The sequence below is a fragment of the Setaria italica genome, chromosome III (genome assembly GCF_000263155.2).
Source record: "Setaria italica strain Yugu1 chromosome III, Setaria_italica_v2.0, whole genome shotgun sequence".
NCBI classification, from domain to species: domain Eukaryota; kingdom Viridiplantae; phylum Streptophyta; class Magnoliopsida; order Poales; family Poaceae; genus Setaria; species Setaria italica.
In genome coordinates, this window is record NC_028452.1 from 8,554,936 (window position 1) to 8,574,740 (window position 19,805).

General features: G+C 48.4%; 2 protein-coding genes and 1 pseudogene across 3 annotated transcripts; 1 reads left to right on the plus strand and 2 right to left on the minus strand.

The window, feature by feature from the left end:
- Nucleotides 1-2,508: 2,508 nt before the first annotated feature.
- LOC101776845 (TPR repeat-containing thioredoxin TTL1) lies at nucleotides 2,509-6,650 on the plus strand. 2 transcript variants are annotated; one of them, XM_004960994.2, is made up of 7 exons: nucleotides 2,806-3,710; nucleotides 4,202-4,403; nucleotides 4,477-4,661; nucleotides 4,743-5,076; nucleotides 5,157-5,361; nucleotides 5,572-5,678; nucleotides 5,777-6,650. In XM_004960994.2, exons 1-7 carry the CDS (start codon nucleotides 2,806-2,808, stop codon nucleotides 5,936-5,938), a joined length of 2,100 nt encoding a protein of 699 aa, XP_004961051.1. In that variant the 3' UTR covers nucleotides 5,939-6,650. The 2 variants fall into 2 exon arrangements, with proteins under 2 accessions (XP_014660435.1, XP_004961051.1); XM_014804949.2 differs by having other exon boundaries at nucleotides 2,509-3,710; nucleotides 4,477-5,076.
- Nucleotides 6,651-10,523: 3,873 nt separating this feature from the next.
- Nucleotides 10,524-15,159, minus strand: LOC101777253 (protein PLASTID TRANSCRIPTIONALLY ACTIVE 14). Its single transcript, XM_004960995.3, has 12 exons — nucleotides 14,841-15,159; nucleotides 14,538-14,675; nucleotides 13,867-13,992; nucleotides 13,327-13,455; nucleotides 13,127-13,216; nucleotides 12,902-13,052; nucleotides 12,311-12,420; nucleotides 11,803-11,871; nucleotides 11,393-11,498; nucleotides 11,104-11,301; nucleotides 10,977-11,019; nucleotides 10,524-10,840 (listed from the first exon to the last, which is right to left on the minus strand). Exons 1-12 carry the CDS (start codon nucleotides 15,090-15,092, stop codon nucleotides 10,762-10,764), a joined length of 1,491 nt encoding a protein of 496 aa, XP_004961052.1. The 5' UTR covers nucleotides 15,093-15,159; the 3' UTR covers nucleotides 10,524-10,761.
- Nucleotides 15,160-15,345: 186 nt separating this feature from the next.
- Nucleotides 15,346-19,805, minus strand: part of LOC101770405 — an 11,438-nt pseudogene continuing 6,978 nt past the window's right edge.

A 19,805-nucleotide genomic window follows, 5' to 3' on the forward strand; every position in this document is an offset into this window, starting at 1 on the left:
CGCCGCGGGCGGCGTATGCATGCATGCATGCATCGTTGGGGCCCACTGCTCCTTTTTTATTTGATTTCCTTTTCTTTTCGCGCGGAAAACCCACGGCCCTGCTTCGACCGGGGAACCCATTGGGCCCCGCCCGTGCATCTCCTCTAGTTCTCTTCTGACTGCTTTGGCCATGGCCCGTTTACCTTTGCTGGCCTGCTTTGCTCCGCTCGTGGCGGTCAGACACGTGGGTGTATCGCGACCGTTCACCTTTGATCCTTGGCGACTGCGATCGCGAAACGTGTATGCCCAATTGCATGATGCGGTAAGGATACCATGCATGTACCGTCGCAAGCACGTACGTACGAGCCCTCTCCCTAGCTGTATCGTATAGTACGTGAATATCTAGGACTATCGTAGTTAGTACATGGAAGTAACACGGCCGTAGCCCGTAGCATGTGTGTCACTAATTAGATAGGAACCGTACGTACTGCTACAGGCAGAGGCAACAAGTCGTATGTATACGTGGCGACACGCGCACGAGCTAATTAATACGTACAGCTGCGAGTACCTAATCGTATACGCGTAAACAGACGATCCACAGATACGTGAATGTCCATCGAGTGGGTGCACATCCCTATCACAAAAAAAGTGAAAATTGAAGAACAACAGACACGCTAAACTTACGCAATATAATCACTAATGACTCCTGCAGGTGCACAAGCACGTACAACACGAAAGGGGGGGGAGAAAAGGTCCAGCTGCACAACATCTACACATTCGCAGCGCATATATAGAAATAATCAAATTATCAAAGTATGTACCAATTTTTTTTCTTTTCGCATTTTCTACGCTTGTACGATAAGGTCCCGTGCCGCCAGCTGTATTTGATCTTGCTAGCTTCGTCGACCTGCCTGCTGTTCTCTTCACTTAATTTGTGCGTACGCGTCCTTCGTTACGTACCTCTCGACGTGTACGAACGATTCTTCGTCCCATAGTGACGCAACTCGTACATTGGGCACGCACGGGCGAGGGGCGACTGCTGAATTTTCAAGCCCATTTTACGAGCACATACGAAGCATGGCACCATCCCTAATTAATCATTCGTTAAGTTCACATGCATGATGCCGTCGTCCGAGACGAGAGAGATCGATCGATGCATGGACCTTGCTTTTTTACCTGGGCCGGGGGTCCAATCCAATCCAACGGAATCCAAACCAACTGCTGATCGATCAATACGATACGCCACTGGCATCCAAATCCGTGTAGCCATTCATCCATCCATCCATCCACGAACGAACCCCGGCCATGAGTGAGTGGAATACAAACAAGGTGACATGGAAAGGCACGGCCCGGCTACCCTTAGCTCCTAGCTGCATGCATGCTAGTGTGGTCCGGGCGGCCGTGTACATGTACGCTACCAGTTGAGAGCTTCCATCAGCTAGCACACACGCCCGAGATCACGTCGACCAGACACATCTCTACTTGAGCGCAGCGGCTGGCCTGGCCGTGTATTCCGAAGTGGAATGCGTGCATGTGCGAACAACAAAACCGTGAGGGGGTACCGTCCAATGTATGAAGGATGGTATTTCGGTGCATATGCATGCGGACTGTGTGTGTGGGCCGTCGCTGATTATGCATGTACGTGCACGTGAGAGAAAACGGCAAGAGATCGATGATCGACGACTGTTAATTCGCATCGTCGTGATAGGTACACGTGGCGGTTATGTGCATCCGGTCGATGGACGTTGCGGCTTGTTGAGACTTGTACATTATGTCGTGGTATACGAGACACCGTAGCGTCGTTTTTGTTAGAATTTTAGTCGATTTGATTGGCATTATTCCAGTGCCCGCTCGTTAATTTTTTTAAAATGTATGCCAATGCACGAAAAGAATGAAGAAGCTCTTGGCTGGCTGGCTGATCCAGTGTAAAATGGAAGGCGAAGGCAGAGTATGGTGAGTAGCAAGAGATCAGCAGACAAAATGGGACTTTTTCAAAAAAAAGAAAAAAGCAGACAAAATGGGCTGCTTGCTGCTAGAGGCGGCTGGCGCTGGGGGACTGGAGTTGGACCAAGCCGAAATGAATTGCTGTTGCTCTTGAGCTCTCGAGGCTTCCCCACCACAGCACAGCCACTCAGCCACCGGCACTATGCGTGGCGATGCCCTGGCTCCAACTGTCCGGCCCCATCCCGTGGTTCAACTCACACACAAAATTACAAAATCATTCCATCACCCAAAGAACATGAAGAAAGACCAGCAAATGTCCTTTCCCTTTTTTCTGTTTCGAAAAGAAAATGACACTCTCATTGCCATGAGAAAATCACATTAACAGAAAACCGTTGAAAATTAAAGCTGAGCGAAATTCAGCTCATTGCCATGGGAAACTTTTCCAATTTACCACATACAATTATCTTCCAAGCACATAAAATATTTTTTTTTAGCTCTTGACCCTTTGTTAATTTGATTCATATTTGTTTTTGGGTCCTGTGGCCATGCTTTACCACTCCCCCTCCCTTCTTCTATTCGACTATTCCTTTCCTTCCCTCTCACTTCTTCCTCCTACCCCTCGGCCCTCGCTTTGTAGTTGTAGCTGTGCTCTCTCTCTCTCCTCTCTCTTCTCTCTCTCCCCATCTTGGTTGGAGAGGAGAGCACAGCAGACCCACCGCCCATACATACATACACGCGCTCCCCTCCCGTCTCTTCTCGGAGCGCCAACTCGCTTCTGCTGTCCTTGTTCACCAGCTGTGTACTTCTCTTGCATGCCTGCCTGCGCTCGGTCACCGAGGGGAGTGCTGCTGCTCGTGTCGGCTGCCGTGACCGAGCCCGGTGATGGCCGACGCTGACCGGATGCGCCTGCGCGCCGCGGCGCTCTCGCTCCACGACGACGAGGGCGTCAGGGACAAGCCGGACCGGAAGGCGGACGTCTTCGCGGATCTCGGCTCGCCGGTCTCGCCGCTGCGCCTGCGCCCGGCCGCGGGGACACCGTCGTCCTCGTCCTCGTCGGCCGGGTCCGCCAAGTCGCCGGCGCCGGGCAATGCGGCTGCAGCGGCCGTGGGGAGGGGCGGCGCCCGGGGGAACCACTCGGGCGAGCTGGACGGCAGCAACCCGCCGCGCCCACCCGGCCACCGCCGCTCCGGATCTGGCCCGCTGATTTTCTCCGGCGGCAGCAGCAGCGCGGGGAGCGTCGGGGGGTGCGGCGGCGGCGGGAGCACCGCGAGCTCGCCACTCACCAATGCGCTCCCCACCGGCAACATCTGCCCGTCCGGCCGCGTCGCGGGGGCGGCTGCCGCGCCGCAGCCGCCGCGCGCTCGCCCGGTCGTGCTCGGATCCGGCACGGGGCACTATGGCCACGGCAGCATCATGCGCGGCGGCGGTGGAAGTGCCGGAGGAGCGACCCCCGCGAGAAGCAGCATTGACGCGGCCCCACTCCACAGGAACTCCTCGAGGTCTCCGGCGAGCTGCCCGGCGCCGCCGCCGGCCAGCAGTGCTGGTCTTCAAGAAATCACTCGCGCCGGGAACGAGCGGTACAAGAAGGGCCGCTACGGGGAGGCGCTGCAGCACTACGACCGTGCCGTGGCGCTATGCCCGGACAGCGCCGCCTGCCGCGGCAACCGCGCCGCCGCGCTCATCGGACTCGGCCGCCTGGCAGAAGCGTTCAGCGAGTGTGAGGAGGCCGTCCGTCTCGATCCGGCGAGCGGCCGTGCGCGCGGCCGCCTGGCCGGCTTATCTCTCCGGTGAGATTTCTTTCGCTTGTCTGCGCATGCCTGCTCTACTGCACTGGAATGGAATTGCATCCACAGATCTCGCCTCCTTTTCTCCGCTTTGCTTGCGTGCAAATCCAATATGCTGTTCCTTTTCTGTCAGTTCCTTTCGTCATGTTTATCTGATTTGGGATCATTACAGTTATGGTGCTGATCATTACCGTTTCCTCTGTTACTTGTTTTGGAAGTAAAAGCTTTGATCCTGTGATTACATGAGAAATATGAGAAAGTTTGCATCTTTAGTTGGTAGTATGTTGTAGTGAGTTAATGTGGCCTTAATACGATGTGCATCACACAATGCAGCTGACAGGGACTGCTTACCTGCATTATCGATTGTGCTTTGACCGCAACAGGCATAATCGCATATTCGTTGAATAGTGGTCCTAGTTCTTTTGATGTTTATACAAGTGTACAGTCCACGCATGGAAGTTTTACTCCATTGCACAATGACTACCGTATTGCAGGCTTGGGATGGTTGACAAGGCAAGGATGCACTTTACACTGGCTGGGAATGTAAACCAGTCTGATCATGCTGAGTTGCAGAAGCTGCATGAGGTGGAAAGCCATCAGGGGAGATGCATGGATGCAAGGAAAATCGGAGATTGGAAGAGCACACTACGGGAGGCTGATGCGGCAATTGCCAATGGGGCTGACTCCTCTCAATTGGTAACCTCCTTACATTGTGTTTGAAATCATGTTATCTTTTCTTGGTCACAAGGGAATTGATTTTCGCCTGCAGCTTCTTGCCTTGAGGTCAGAAGCACTTCTTCGGTTGCACAAGTTAGAGGAAGCTGATTCAACTATTACAAGTTTATTGAAATTGGACAATGCATCACTACCTTCGATGCCAACCAAACTCTCAGGCATGGCGGCTGATTCTTACGTGCTTGTTGTCCAAGCCCAGGTCAACATGGCATTCGGAAGGTGCAGATACCAAACATTGAGAATTCTAATAACTTCTTTCCATGGTTATAGTTACACAATTATTGAAATTTGTATCTGCAGGTTTGATTCAGCTGTTGCATTAGCTGAGAAGGCTAGAGTTATTGATTGTGGAAACCCAGAGGTTGAAGTGATCCTAAATAACGTGAGATTAGTTGCAAGGGCTCGAGCCCAGGGGAATGAACTTTTTAAGGCTGGCAAGTTTGCTGAGGCATCTATAGCCTATGGAGAAGGGCTCAAATATGAGCCCTCGAATCCGGTACTGTACTGTAATCGGGCAGCTTGCTGGTCGAAGTTAGGTCGGTGGGCGAAAGCTGTTGAGGACTGCAATGAGGCCCTAAGAGTCCAACCTAACTACACAAAGGCTCTGTTAAGACGCGCAGCATCCTATGCAAAGGTAAGAAATTCACATGCATCACTGTGTATATGATTATTCACTGATTATGGTACTGACACCTCCCTTTGACACTTCAATAGCTTGAGCGTTGGGCTGATTGTGTGCGAGACTATGAGCTGCTGCGCAAGGATCTTCCTGGTGACACAGAGGTTGAGGAGTCTTTATTCCGTGCACAAGTCGCATTGAAGACCACCCATGGAGAGGAGGTGTCAAATATGAAGTTTGGAGGGGAGGTTGAGGCAGTTACCAGCTTAGAGCAACTCCGAGATGCTATCCATTCACCTGGTCAGTTTCTCCTCTACAAATTTTTGCTATTGTACCCTAGGCCCTGGTCGGCTAGTCATTCCCACCTCCCTATTGATTCTCGCTGTGCTAATAAATGGATAGATAACCAGGCCTGTACGGTTCTAATATTATCAGAATGTCGTTTCATATGCATAATACATATTCAGTTCACTAGATGGACTGAATGTTATTTATGTGGCATTTCTACAGGTGTATCAGTTCTTTACTTCATGGCAACAATGAATCAGCAATGCGCACAGATTACCCCGTCGGTGGACTCCCTTTGCTCCGAGTGCCCTTCAGTGAATTTCCTGAAGGTATTCCACCAAACATATCTCGCTATCAGATGTTGCATTAAATTGCATTTGACAAGAGCTCCAAATCGCTAATCAGTCATCTGTATCCAAACATGCAGGTAAATGTTGATGAGAGCCCTATGGTAGCAAGAGCAGAGAATGTGCGTGTAGTCCCAACCTTCAAGATTTACAAGGATGGGACAAGAGTGAAGGAGATGATCTGCCCTAGCTTACAGGTCTTGCGCTATTCTGTGAGGCACTATGCTGTCTCCAGCTCCTGAGGTCTGGTACTCAGTTCTTTGGTCCTGGTAGCATCACCTGCCAATATTTCACCAACAAATTGTTCCTATATAATATTGCAGCCTCCACAGCATTTCACCAGCTCGGTATAACCCTCTATTAGGCATGTTGAGCAAGCTTGGTATACAAAGGAACCTCCTGTGCATTTCCACCTTCCACGTGTTGCTAGTCCTTGGATCATTTAGGCTCTTCCTCTTGCAACTATTTCTTCCCACCATTTGACCCAGCTTAAGCAGTCCTTCCATCTCATGCATCGCTTGGCTTTGTGCCTAAATGACAAATCCACTCCTGAAGAAAGGCTCCCTGTGATGTTCCTTGGATGCATGTGGCTGTTAGAGAGGAGAATAGATGGCTGGCTGGCTTTCCATTACATGTACATATAGCATATAGCAATACATCAAACCCATTGATAGATTGGTTTTCTGTGGAGAGAAGGCGGTACCAGATTTGGGCATTTGGCGGCGGATGGAGAGTACAGGTGTAGTTGCCATTGTAGAGAGAGGGAGGGGATAGATGAAGAAAAGATAAATGTGTTATTGGTATGTAGAGAGATAAAAGAGGGTGGTGGCTGGTGTCGTTGATGTCATATTTGCATAGATATGCCTTTCTGGTGGTCTGTGGCGCTGATACATATATATAGTTCATGCTGACATTGGTTTCTATGAATAAAAGATAGCTCGACATTCTTTCCCATTTTCGACTCAAGCTGGGCAAATCTGCTCAATCTCCTTGTGGAGATAGTTGAGCCTTGTTGGTTTTCCAGGCTTGCAGATAAAGATTCCATTCTGGGTCATACTGCAGGCCCATGTCATCCAAACTCTCTATGTTACCACAATAGGCTTTAGCTGATACTGTTATGATGCATGTCAGCATGTCGGCATGTGGCATGAGAGGCCGCAGGTCATGTAGATCTGTAGATGTAGGGATGAAAAAAAAGCTAGGAATTGGCCCCTGTGCCGTGTGTTGCCTGATTGTCTGCTTGGGACTCGTTCAGCCACCTGCCAATCTCGTCAGCTTGGAGCAGTAGGCACTTGTCACTGCTCCCAACGGAGCTTTGGAGTGACAGAAAGAGAAGACCTTTTCGGCTGTGATTGCTGGCTCCGCCATAGATTTGCATCTGCGAGCGAGGAGGGGGCAATGATTTGGGGCCATCCCGGTGCGGTGCCGACTTCTCCAGTTCTCCTTCTGAAAGCGCCTCCTTTTTTGTGCCTGAATGTGGATGGGTTGGTCGGTCGGTTGGTGCCGTTGATTGCCTGGGCACGGCATGACCAGTTCATAGTAGCTTCATCTATGCTAACATGTCTCTGCAATCATAGCGCAAACGCAAAAAGGCTCCCCCGGGCGAGTCGCTGCTACTCTGTCCAGGTTCACGAGAGAAGATTGGTACGGACGCTGATACGTCACAATTCACGTATTATAGCTACACCGGGAGCTGTTTTTCTCTCTCCTCCTTCTCCCTTACAGACCGGTAAGGAGCCGGTGAAGCCACAAATTTTCAGCCTGTTCGCTTCAGCTTATCAGTCGGCTTATCAGCCACCAAACAGTGTTTTTCTCTTACAACAAATCAACCGTACAAGCTTTTCAGCTGGCTTATAAGTTTAGCCGAACAGGCCCTTTGGCTCCACCGACTCCAGCTCCTCTAACACCCCTAGCACGCACAGCGCAGGAGCCAGAGCCATCCAGCCCTAAGTTTTCAGTCCCAAATGGAGTATACTAGTAGTGTGTGTATTTTCAGCGTTGGAGTTGTACTGGGTGCAGCTATAGATTATAGACAGATGCTCTGCTCGCATGCCAAAGTCCTGCAGGCGCCACCTATCTCTCTTCTCTCGAAAAAAATGTTTCCTGTCCGGAGCTTCTTCTTGTTTTTTTTTTTTGCCCGCTCTCCCTCAGCTTCGTTCTGCTGCCGACAAGAGCAAACAATGCTTCAGGCGTCCAACGAGGAACAAGAAAACATAGGGCCCTTCCCTTGCATGGTGTGCAAGCCAAGTAACCTAGCTCACTCAGGTTTCTTCTATTCCAGTATTCCGATCTGGTCTCGATCGTGCCGTTGCGCCGCTAGGCTATAGGCTGCCCGTGGAGTTTGGCTCGCAATGCCAGTTCTGTTTGTAACTAGTCGTTATGGTGGCCACGGGACGGAATCACCGCGCTCCCGCTCCGGCTCCGGATCTCCGACGAGTGTCGTCGGGTTGGTCTGGCCGGCCGCAACGGAATTGCTTGGCACCGTCCGTCGGCTCGGGTCCGGGCATATGCTGCCTGCCGTTGCTCAATGCTCACGGGCCGACACCTCGCATGTAGGCCTGCGGGAGCAGCTTTTTGCGTGGGATTCAGCGACACCGTCACGCGCGCGCGCGGCCTTGGTCCAGGCTCCAGACAACAGCAGCGTCGTGTGGAATGCACGACCAGGCGCGCGCCGAGGCCGAGCTATCCCACGCCGACATCACCCCCGTACTCGGCAAGCGCGATGCGGACGCCTGCCCCGGCCGCGCGCGCTCGAGGCTGCTGCTGGACTCACCATTCTTAGTTTTGGGCTCAGCAGATGGTTTTGCAACGAGTCGATCTCAGGTGAACCGCCAACGATCAGGCATTTCTCTTTGTGATTTTCGGCTGCAACGATTCCGCGCCAGTTGAGCCGTTGTGACTTGTGGCGTGGTTGAGCATATCATGCGTGATGCGTGCCAGCGTGTGCGTGAGAAGCTGAGAGGAGGTGGTGGTCATGTGGGGCAAAGGGGGCAAAGGAGTGGCCCCTGTGCTGCGTGTTGGTTGCCTATCTGCTTGTGTGATAATCCATTCATTCATTCAGCAACACCTGCCATCTATCTAGGACGCTAGACACTTGTCAGCTGTCACTGCTCCCACTGCGGTTTGGACTTGGAGTGACAGAAAAAAGATTGCTGGATCCGCCGAGGCCAAGCCCATAGATTGGAGATTGGAAGGGAGCAATGATTTGGATCTCGGTCCCCGTGCCGAGTTCTGATCAAAGTCCTTCTCGCCTGAATGTGAATGGGTTGGTGGGCGCCGTTGATTGCTCGGGCAATCACCACTCCTAGTTCATAACAAGTAGTATTCGCAATCATAGTAGAATGCAGAATCCCCCTCTTTCCTTCTCAGCTCGTTTTTGCTGGACTGGGACATTCAGGTTCATGGACAAGATTTGCACGCTAAGTTTAAGTTCCAAACAGAATAATATACTGTATATAGTTGGAGTTCCAAACAGTAGATAATATATTCTTCTCGGTGATGAATCTAGCTTAGCTACTGGTGGATGCTTTGCACGCATGACAAGGCCAGAAAGTAAAGTATGCAGCCTGGCTGCTAGTGCTGCAGGCTAATCTGCCTCTCTTTCTCGAAATGCAGGGGTCTTTTGTCTGCAATGCAACACGAGAAAACAATGGAGGTGTGTGCGTGGGGTGCTGGAGAAGAAGAGGAACTAGTAGCTAGTAGAGGCTCCTGAATTGCAAGGCAGGAAAAAAGCTTGTAATCCGGGACCAAGCAGGCATTCTTGCCATCCATCGCGGCTCCGAGCAAACAGGCGCCCAGCGATCCAATCCAATCCCTGTCCGCTAGACCGGAACCTCGCCGACAACAAGCCTGCAACAAGCGGCCAGTGAGGCGCGGACGCCGCGCCGGCGCTTGCAGCGGCCGTCGGGGGGTTCGGGACGCTTCGCCCATGTCGCCGCGGCGGTGGCGCGTCGAGCCGTCAAGGGGAGCAGGAGATGCGCCGGCGTCTCCCCGTGACGGAGGAGATTTGCCTCGCACAATGGAGGGCACGACCACAGCCCGCTGCTACTTCTCGTCTCCCGCGAAAACACAGGCAGCCGGCGCATCGGGAACGCCAGCTCTTGACACGCAGACCGCCAATGTCGGCCACGGCGAGGGCGCGCTGGAGCTCCACCGCCGCGTCGGGGGCAGTGGAGAAGCCCAAAGTGGCTCTATTTCATTTTGACCCCTGGATTGGATCGCAACTATTAATCTCGATCCAACTATTTAACAATTTGCCCCTGATTTGGATAGTGACTATTAATTGCGATCCAATGTTTTACAATTAGACCCCTGTTTCGGATCGCGATTATTAATCGCGATCCAGTTTTTTTACAATTTGACCCCTGTTTTTTCAGATTAGCACCGACCTTCTCTGTTCTCTCGTGCTCGCTCGCCGGCGGCCGCCGCCGCCCATCTGTTCGCCGGCCGGCCGGCACGCTCGTCACGCTGCCTTCCGAATGGAGGACGCCTCTTTCTTTTCCCCCGCTCCCACCGCCTCCTGGCCCATGGCTCGCTTGTCGAACAACCGCGCGTGCTAGGACGTCAGGCAACGTTACCGTCGTCGGCTCGTCGCTGAACAAGGATATTACAACGAGCAAGGTAAACGGCCACGTATTTTTTTTCCTTTTCTTGGATAGAGGAGAAAGACGATGGATCGGACATTTCTTACAACAATTTGGCCTAGAGACAATGCCGCACCATATATCATCTGCAATTTCTCCAAAAACTGTTCAGTTCCGTTTCTCCATCCATTTCCTTGTCTGCAATTTCAGTTTGCCGGCATTCACACAGGACACAGCACCCAGCTGAAAGTTCCAACTATCTTTCCTTTCAGAATGACAACTATTTGCGTTCTTGTTTTGTTTGTGGGGATCCTCTAGTGTTAACCTACGAATACAACGAAGGCAGCCCTACAAAATCCTCTCCAAAAGAGGTGGCAACTGCCCTTCGAAACCCTCCAACACCTCATGATTCAAGTCTACTAACGCACCAACTGATACTAATTCTAAGTTCTAACTAAACATAAGCAGAGGTGCCTATACAGCTAAAACAAAATTCTCTCTTGATAGATGTCAAGTGAGTCGATGATCTTCTGCAGGAGCATTTTCCGGTGTAGACGATACCTGCACATGGAATAAAAGTAGGTAATGTTAACAAGCTAGTGTTGAAAAGCCAAATGTTTCATGACCCAACTCAGTCCCAAATGTGTGTGTGTGTTTGGGGGGGGTGTGGGGGGGGGGGGGGCAGGCAATCACATACTTGATTGCAATTTCCCGCATTTTGCTGATACGTGCATCTGAATCTGTAACATTGGTTCAAATCAGTTTCAGCTCGAAGTGTTCCTCAGAAACAAAAAGTCACTATGAATAACCATGAAATAATTTACCTAAGATCTGCTGATCTTGTTCGATGGTAGTTGAGAATGAATCCAACATTTGGCGGCACTCCTCTTGCAACGCCTGGGCAGATTTTCTCTCCACACTTGGTATTGCAGGAACATCACCATCTGACCATGTTGGCAATGCTCTAGCTGCTGCTACAACTGCTCCATCCACGAAGTTAGTTTCTACTGAGGGCAATGCGGCTGAAAGCAAACACAAACAGGATGTCTCGAATTAATTTTATGGGTTTAACACAGTATGATTCATAAGGAAGTATTGCACAGTAGTTCCTACAATTGTGGTACAGCTCGTCATGCAAACCAGCAATATTGAAGACCGATAAGAAGGAATCCATGTGAATCTTTGCAGGGCTCGAGAAATTTATAAGCTCCCAAGGATTCTGCAGAATTTGTTTCACATACACAGGGCACATAAGATGTCAGTTCAAATATGGTACACCAAAAGTTGAAGAAAATGGTGTTGCAATTTTTTACAGCAGGTTATTGTGAATTTGTGATGCTTACAAAAGCAACACATAATAATATTTCAATACTAGAGCCGTTTACTACAAGAAAGATCTTTGATTCCACAGATACAATTCTAACTGAAACAATTTTCTGATACCAAATAAATGGTTTTAAAAACACCCTACATCCTTACCACATAAAGGGAAACAGTATTAAGATACAAGTGCATGGCCATACCGTCGGTGATGAGAAACCATATCTTTCCATAAATTTGCTGTTCACCCCACTCATATAATCTATTGTCATCTGTACATGGATCAGAGACCAACATAAGGTAAAAAGGGCTTGAAGTTTTGAAAGAACAGCCTTTGTGAGAATAGTATACTTCAACTGAGAAGAACAAGGTTGTATGAAGATATTTCTCATATTTCTATTGCTATCGGCAGTAGAGGAGTCACACATTCAATTTCAATATGAGACTGGAGAAATGGAATGATCTAACCACAAAGGCTGCTAATGGATCTACTAAACCAAAGTTCCACGAGTGCCCTTTTTGACTATATTTTTTAGAAAGACTAGTTATTCATGCCTTCTGATAACAAAACATGAGGTCTATTACCAAGCATGTGCAGCTTGTATGATGTTGATAGGTACAACTAATAGGACATTTCGCTTCAATAGCAACATAAACCAAGCAATTATTTGCTAAGAAAAAAGTTAAGATGAGCACACATCCTAAGCATACCTCATCTCCTTTCTTGATAGCATGTCCAGCCTTAATCATAACTTCAAGCATACGATCTTTAAAGCGCCAATGCAGGAAGCAATTAGCATTGGGTGAGTGGTTCAACATATCTGGGAAGAAAAGGACAAGTCATAATTTAGCTTTGGGACTCCTAACCAGAAGATTGAGAAGTGCACTAGCAGTCAGAATAATAATGTTGACTTAAGGTGAATAACTATAATGCCTGGGAGAATAAATATGCAAAGCACTGGTGTGAAATATGACAGTAGATGTATTTATTATGGCTTGTAGCTCAACAGTTCTACTTGTGCAAGCGTGCTAATATCAGAGATACTATCTAGGATTAATTTTTAGCTACACCTCAAACTGAGCCAGATGCTTGAATGTTGTATTCATGTAACAGTAAATGAACAGGCATATCAGCATATAAAGCCACAAAACAAAGTAGAGTTAAGGTCCAATGGAAGCACATAAATCTTATTATTGTGATTATCATCTCTCAGGCTCTTACACTAGAGCTTTGTAGTTGGCTTTAGTACCTAATACATATTGGAAATTTGTAAATAGGTAAACACGAAAAAAAAAGAATACCGGCATAAGGAGCGAGGATATTTGCATCTTGGATGAAGGCTCCCATTCTCATCTTCAAGTTGACAGAACGAGACTGAACAATACTCAGTGCCCAGAGAAATCTCTCATGGTCACGGGCAAGACGTTTTAGCTTTAGAGGAATTGCTTTATCCTGGATATTACTCATAAAGCTAGAGTTACAGGAGCCCAAGGAATCAAAGCTGGTAAAATAGTACAGAAGTGTACCCAGTGCTTTTGCCAGAAGTCAATTGCTCGCTGCTGGTGTTTTAACATTTCTGACACAAGATCTTCATCTTCTAGTTCCAGTAGATCCTCCTAGAAAGCCAGGCAAGTAAATTCATTCAAACTGTAGAATCAGGTACAAGAAGCTTCTGTCTCAAAAAAAAGGCTAAGCGGAAGTTTACTTTTAGCTAGCTTTTGGATACCTTCGGTGCCAGCAGCAAACTAGTGCATTCATCAGGGCCTGGCAGAAAATCACCATATAATTGCCAAAAGTTGTCTTCTGTATCAAATGCATAGAGAAGAAGGCAAGCTAATCTTAAATCCCAGTCTGTCTGCAGGAACAATACAAATCACATTAGCTTGCAGTCTGCATCACTATTGAATCTTGACATTAGTGAAGGAGGAAAACATGATTTATGTTTTGATAGTGGTGTCATTTATACTCTCTTATTTAACAATTAACAGTGAGGAAATTGGGTTGGCAAATTCGATCATATAGATGGAATGTGCACTCGAATGGCTCTGGAGTCTCAATTACTGTTCTTCAACTGCCAGTGCTATAAGAACTAAATATTCAATGAATTGCATGATAAAATTGCAATTTCAGCAAGAAGCATGGCTCCAAATTTGTTCAATAATGTATCCCACTATCAAACTTATTAGTGTGAAGAAGCTGTTCACTAAACTAATTGAAGCAAACATCTAAAAACCAGTGACAATTAATAGTTTGGTTATCCATTTACCTCTGGATCTGTTGATTCAATAATATCAAATATAGGATGGCCTAGTGGAATAATGTCGGGGAAAAACATCCAAGGTTTCTTTTGAGTTATAGTCAGCATCAGCTCCAATGGAATCTCCATAATTACCTGAAAAGGCAAGCACATCAATTTAAAGCTGAAGAATATTGCTCATCAGTGTGTAATAAAACTAAATTTATTGTTTAAAAAGTTTGAGTATCCTCCTCAAGTTGCATCGGTGTCCCTTAACAGGACCATTTACTACGGTGTTATGAAGAATTAACACTTGGGACTTGGTGAAGTGCATGGGAGCAAGTCAGCAAACTTGTAATGTAAGCCATTATTTTGGCACCATCAGGTCTTAGCATTAGTAACTGAGTTCCACTGGTGATTATATAGAAGATACTTGACTATTGAAATCTCGTGTTGGCAAAACATGCTCCTATGAGAAACAAGTGGCCAATTCAACCGCTATGCTGTTCACATGGTAATTTCAGAACCCAATCACAAACTACATCCATTACACCAGAGACTAACTAATGTGGTGAAGGTTTCTTAAAAAAAACTACTGTGGTGAAGCATGTCCACTTGCGTTGATTGAACTAGTTCTTTGAACCTCAAATTTGATTAGGGAAGCTCTAGTTAGAGGTCTGACAAGAATTGAAATGTCTCACTCTAGCTCTGCGGAGCGGCTCCACGTCCCTGGAAGCATACACACCCATCCCTTCCGGCCCTTCCAGGAACTCAATCCCGTACGCCCGCATCATCCGCGCGTATCCTATCCGGTAGAAATCAGGGTCCGCGGGCTCCATCTGCATAATGCCAATGCGCACATGAGCAATCCGAAATGGAGGAACAAGGAGCATCACAAAGACATGAGAAACTCATTTCCATCGGCCAGCAGTATCAGAGCTTCTGCAGCAGTTTAAAACACCCCAGAACAAGAAATTCCAGGGGTTGGCAAGCGATACGAGGACCTCGGGTGGGAAGGGGTCGTCCTCCTGCGGCGGCTCGAGCAGCCTGAGCGGAGGCGTGTCGTCCTGCTCCTCGGCGACCTCCTCCGCGGGGGGAGGCGCCGGCGGAGCCGCCTGGAGGCGCGGCCGGCCGGCGCGGAGTGGCTGCGCGAGGCGCTTGGCGCCCGCGGGAGCGAGGAGGGGCCGGTAGCGGCGAGCCGGAGGAGGGAGAGGGGAGGGGAGGAGGTGGAGAGCGGAGGCCGTGGGGGTCGCCATGGCAGCCGCAGGAGAGGCGGGAGGGAAGCGGAGTGGGAAGTGGACTGAAGACGTTATCTATTGGGTAGCGCCGCCGCGTGAGTCAAGGTGTAATCCCACAAAGCTAACAAATTGGGAACCGGTTTCTGAAGGCTGAAGCACAAATGCAGAGCTGCAAAACAGCAAAAATACAGAAAGAAGAATATATCTTTTGTCCAAAGTTCAGAAACAGATTCACGCTTCGACAAAAAATTCTTTGACAAGTTCAAACGAACTATATATAAAAATGTATTGAGGAGCCATCGCTCGGCGGAGGTTTAGTAGCCGCCGTGATGTCACCATTGCCGCTCTTCTCAAGCACATGCTCCAGCTGCCCAGACGATGCGGCAATTAGTCCTGCAGTCATACAAACCGGAATTGAGATGTCAGCTTCTCAGTTTTCCTCACTGAAGAATTACGAGGTGCAGAGGCATTGACGTCAGCCACATTGCCAACAATCACAGCTTCTAGTCAGACTTGGGGCAGTTTCCAAGTACTTTGATTAGCTTACCAACAAATTGTGCTGAAGGTTTAGAAGGCCTTGACTTGAACTCCGGATGCAATTGGACGCCGACAAAGAATCGATGATCAGGTATTTCATTATCTAGTGACGAAGCAGTGAATGGATAAGCGATCGAATCAGCATGCAGAAATGAAAATTGTTGAAGCAAAAGTCTGGTTTCTCAGCTATACCTGCATTCTCCTTCCTGTCTCATCTCTGCCAACAAATTGGAGTCCGGCATTCTGAAATATTGGCACCAAGTCTGGGTTTACCTGCAGAAATTTTCGATTTCAGAAATAAATATTTGCGCAATAAGAATTAGAATATGTAGGTTATAGGAAGTCTTAAACCAGGCATTTTGATACGTGATTATGTTGTAAAAAAATATGATTTACAGACCTCGTATCTGTCATATCTGTACCGATGCCTCTCATCTATGTAGTTAACAACACCTTAGCAGACATGTTCCCGTTCCCGGAACATTCCCGAAACGTGGAACGATACTTATAAATGGTTTTTACAATTAAGGTCCCGGAATGACGTTCCAAGGCGCATGGTTCCACCCATATGGGTTTTGGATCCTTAAAATAAATAATGTTAGATTGTAGGAAACAACATATACGCTAAAGTTAAGTTTCTTAATAAGCAAATACAACCAGAGGCATATAATCCTTCAGATTGCTGCTCATCTGGATTGAGAGCTTGAAGATTACCTCTGGCATAAAATAATGAATGGGGTGTTCGTGTCAGGATCAAACTCGGTGCTGTTTGCGTCAGGGAAGTTCACAACATGCCGTGCAAACTCTATTACAGCGATCTGCATGCCAAGACAAATACCAAGATAGGGGACATTGTTTTCACGGGCATATTTAGCTGGTACAATTTTCCCTGTAGTGCCTCTGTCTCCAAAGCCACCAGGTACCAAAATTCCATCTGCACCCTGAAATGAAAAATGTTCAGGCAACTACAAACAGTAGTAAAGTATATTTTAAAACTGTAGGTTTCACATCATTATGGGATATAACTCCTCACCTTCAATGAACTCCATGCTGCATTGTAAGCTTCAGGCCTCTATATAAAAAAAGAAACAGCTGTAAGTTAAGGAAAGACAATATAGAGTAACAAGTACCACAAATATGGGTTGTTCAAACCTTTTTCATGGATGAATCCTCAAGATCAGTAGAATCAACCAAATCAAAAGAAGTTTCCTGTGAAAAGCCAGAGAAGCATGCAGAAGTACCTAAAAAGAGAGAATGATGTTAGACGATAATGAAAGGATATAATAGCCAGAATGAGACGATGGGCATAGGGGCCATCTCCACCTTCACCACTGAAAGGTAAGCATCACTTGAATCAGCGTACTTTCAAGAGATAGTCACTTGATTATACAAGTAAAGGATTCGGGAAAATAAAATAATTATGTAACTGAAGCAGAAAGCAACCGTATCGTGTAGATTGTCATATTTGGTAGCCCTTCCCTCCCATTCCTCCATGTTTTGCTCCCAAGAAGCACTGAAAGTATTAAAAGAATTTTGAATATAGTATGTAGCAGCAGCACCCTGGAATATATGGCTGATACAATACATGATAACAAACCTTTCAAGGTTTAAAACTTCAAGGATAGCATCATGTGCCTTTTGGTCCTAAAAGGCCAAAAACATTAAGTTCGTATGAGAGAAAAACGAATATTGGTACATAGAAAATGGGATGTATTTTACATACCATTAACAGCAGAGGAACATGCCAGATGTTTGGAACATCTTGCGATTTAAAATATTCTTTTTCTCCAAACAAAATAAATCATTAGCAGGTAGACAAACAAGATGCACATGGACGCTAATCGTTGCCACCAGAACAGGACTCTCAGTACCTTCACATGGCAGAATTGGGAGAGTTTTTCTTTCACGTTATCCTCCAGTTCCTGTCAGTTATCATGCCAGGAGAACATTTAATAATGTTGGGTTTTTATATAGCTTTCAACATTGTTCATATTGTGAAATTATTCGGATACATGTGATAGGAAATAATTAATGTAGAATTTAACTCGAGGAAGTGATACTCGAGGTGCTGAGGACGTTTTGTGCTGGAATACTATAGAGGAATTAATTGAGATCAACTCTACTAGAATATTCCTTATGTACGTACATGTTTGACCCGGGTACAGCATGACGGAAGAGCTGGGTTTGTTTTACAGGATCGGCTCTGCAGATTGTTAACCCACATGATCATATTGGAATTTATCTCATATACACAATTGATCATGGCACATGACTCACCAAACTGACATGTCTGATCGTGGTTGTTGACATGGTTAAGGAGTCCCACGGATTTACCGGAATACGGGTGGAATATTTGTAACACGTGAAAGTGGAGTCTATTTAAAATAGGTTTCTACCCTTACTAGTAGAGAACGGACCTTTAGTCCCGGTTGGTAGGGGTCAAAGATCCTGAAAATCCATCCGGGACTAAATTTTCGAGATGAAAGGGGTTCTTTAGTCCCGGGTCATCCACCTGGGACTAAAGGGGGCCTTAATAAGTTTCGAAAAAAATAAAAAAAAGCCACCACGCCCCACGCCCGCCTCTGCCCTACCACCGCCCACCTCGGCTCGCCTCCGCTCCGCCCTCACCTGCCACCGCACGCCTCCGCTCGTGCCTCCGCACCTCTGCCCTCGTCTTCGCCCGTGCCTCCGCGGCTCGCCTCCGCGCCCGCCTCCGCCCTCGCCCGCACGCGCTGGCCCCGCCCTGCACCGCGCCGCTCCGCCCCGCTCCACCTAGCTCTGCACCGCCGGCACCGGCGCCGCTCCGCTCCACGTCACCGGCCCGCCCGCCCGCGCCCGCCGCCCACTCGCTCGCTCGGCTAGCCGACGCCGCTCCCCCACACGCCGCCGCCCGCCCTCGTCCCACTGCCGCTCCTCATTGCCAGCGAGGGGCGAGCAGAGGGGGAAAGGGAGGGGCAGCAGAGGGGGAGGGGACGGGAGAGAGGAAGAGAGGGAGGGGAGGGGGTGCTTGCGCGAGAGAGGAGGAGATAGGCTGGAGGCACCGGTGGAGAAGGAAAAGGACAAAGATAAGGAAAAGGAGAGAGAGGAAGATATTAATGTGGAGAGAGGGGGCGTGTGGGGAGGACGTTTTGTCCCGGTTGGAGCCACCAACCGGGATAAAAGTGGGGGGCTTTGTCCCGGTTGGAAGCCAGATTTTTTAGCCGTTACAACCGGAGCTAAAGCTCCCCCACGGTGACCTTCGATGGCACATATTTGATCCGAGAATTTTAGTCACGGGTCCAATATTAACCGGGAAAAAAGGGGTTGGATGGAAGGTCAGTTCTGTACTAGTGCATCTAGCCTCAATATGTATTTGTAAGCGGCACCACGAATAAGGCAGAGGAATAGAGGGCAGACCGTTTAGATCCCAAAAACCTACGTTGGTATCAGGCTCGTTACCCGGCTGCCGGCGAGTCGGCCACCGATCCGGATTTGCTATGCCGGTGTCGTGCATGTGCAACCCTAATCTGCCTCGCAAGTTCGATCTGCTCGATTAACTCTGCCGGCGCCGTCTAAGCATCCATCGTGCGTCGGCTGCAATTTTCACACCGCAAATTGCCGTCGCTATCGTACACCTCGGGTTGCTCCAATCTGCCGGCAGTGAGATAGATTTTCCAGGGCACACCCATCCAGGCGAACAACTACGGATATCTAAACGCATCAAGTTGCTGATGAAAATTTTCCGCTGCAAAATTCGTTTTCAACACCGCCTGGAGTAATGCTGTCGCGGTGGAACCTGTCATCATCGCATGTAACTCGCGTCGATTACGCGTGCTGTGGAACTCATGTCGATTTTTTGTTTTTTTAACCCTTTTTACGAAATATTCTCACAAATAGGTCCCTGACGGAACCAATTCCAAAAATGGACCCTTAGCTTGGCGCCATCCACGCTGGCGCCAAGCTACAACGTCTCGGCGCCAGCCATCCTGACGCCAAGGTCTTTGCGCAGCTGCTGACACGGATGCCGACGTGGCGGGGGCTTGGCGCCAGCCATGATGGCGCCATGGATCTTGGCGCCGAGCTATCTACTCCGTACCTCTTCGCGTTTCGAACTAAAGAAGTATAATTATTTCTAGGAGTGTGCAACAAACTAAGCTGTGGTTCAACTGGTTAGGAGGTGGGCTGGTAAATATGGTTCTTTTCCATTACCGTCGA

What these genes read in the sequence shown, in the direction of transcription:
- LOC101777253 (XM_004960995.3), bottom strand. Translation starts at nt 15,092, where the DNA reads ATGGCGACCCCCACGGCCTCCGCTCTCCACCTCCTCCCCTCCCCTCTC. An exon ending in TTGAATCAACAGATCCAGAG is followed by an intron (nt 13,456 to 13,866) that starts GTAAATGGATAA and finishes TTGTTCCTGCAG; the next exon opens with ACAGACTGGGATTTAAGATT. An exon ending in TATCCTCGCTCCTTATGCCG is followed by an intron (nt 12,421 to 12,901) that starts GTATTCTTTTTT and finishes TTTTCTTCCCAG; the next exon opens with ATATGTTGAACCACTCACCC.
- LOC101776845 (XM_014804949.2), top strand. Translation starts at nt 2,806, where the DNA reads ATGGCCGACGCTGACCGGATGCGCCTGCGCGCCGCGGCGCTCTCGCTC. An exon ending in CTGGCCGGCTTATCTCTCCG is followed by an intron (nt 3,711 to 4,201) that starts GTGAGATTTCTT and finishes ACCGTATTGCAG; the next exon opens with GCTTGGGATGGTTGACAAGG. An exon ending in CTTCAGTGAATTTCCTGAAG is followed by an intron (nt 5,679 to 5,776) that starts GTATTCCACCAA and finishes CCAAACATGCAG; the next exon opens with GTAAATGTTGATGAGAGCCC.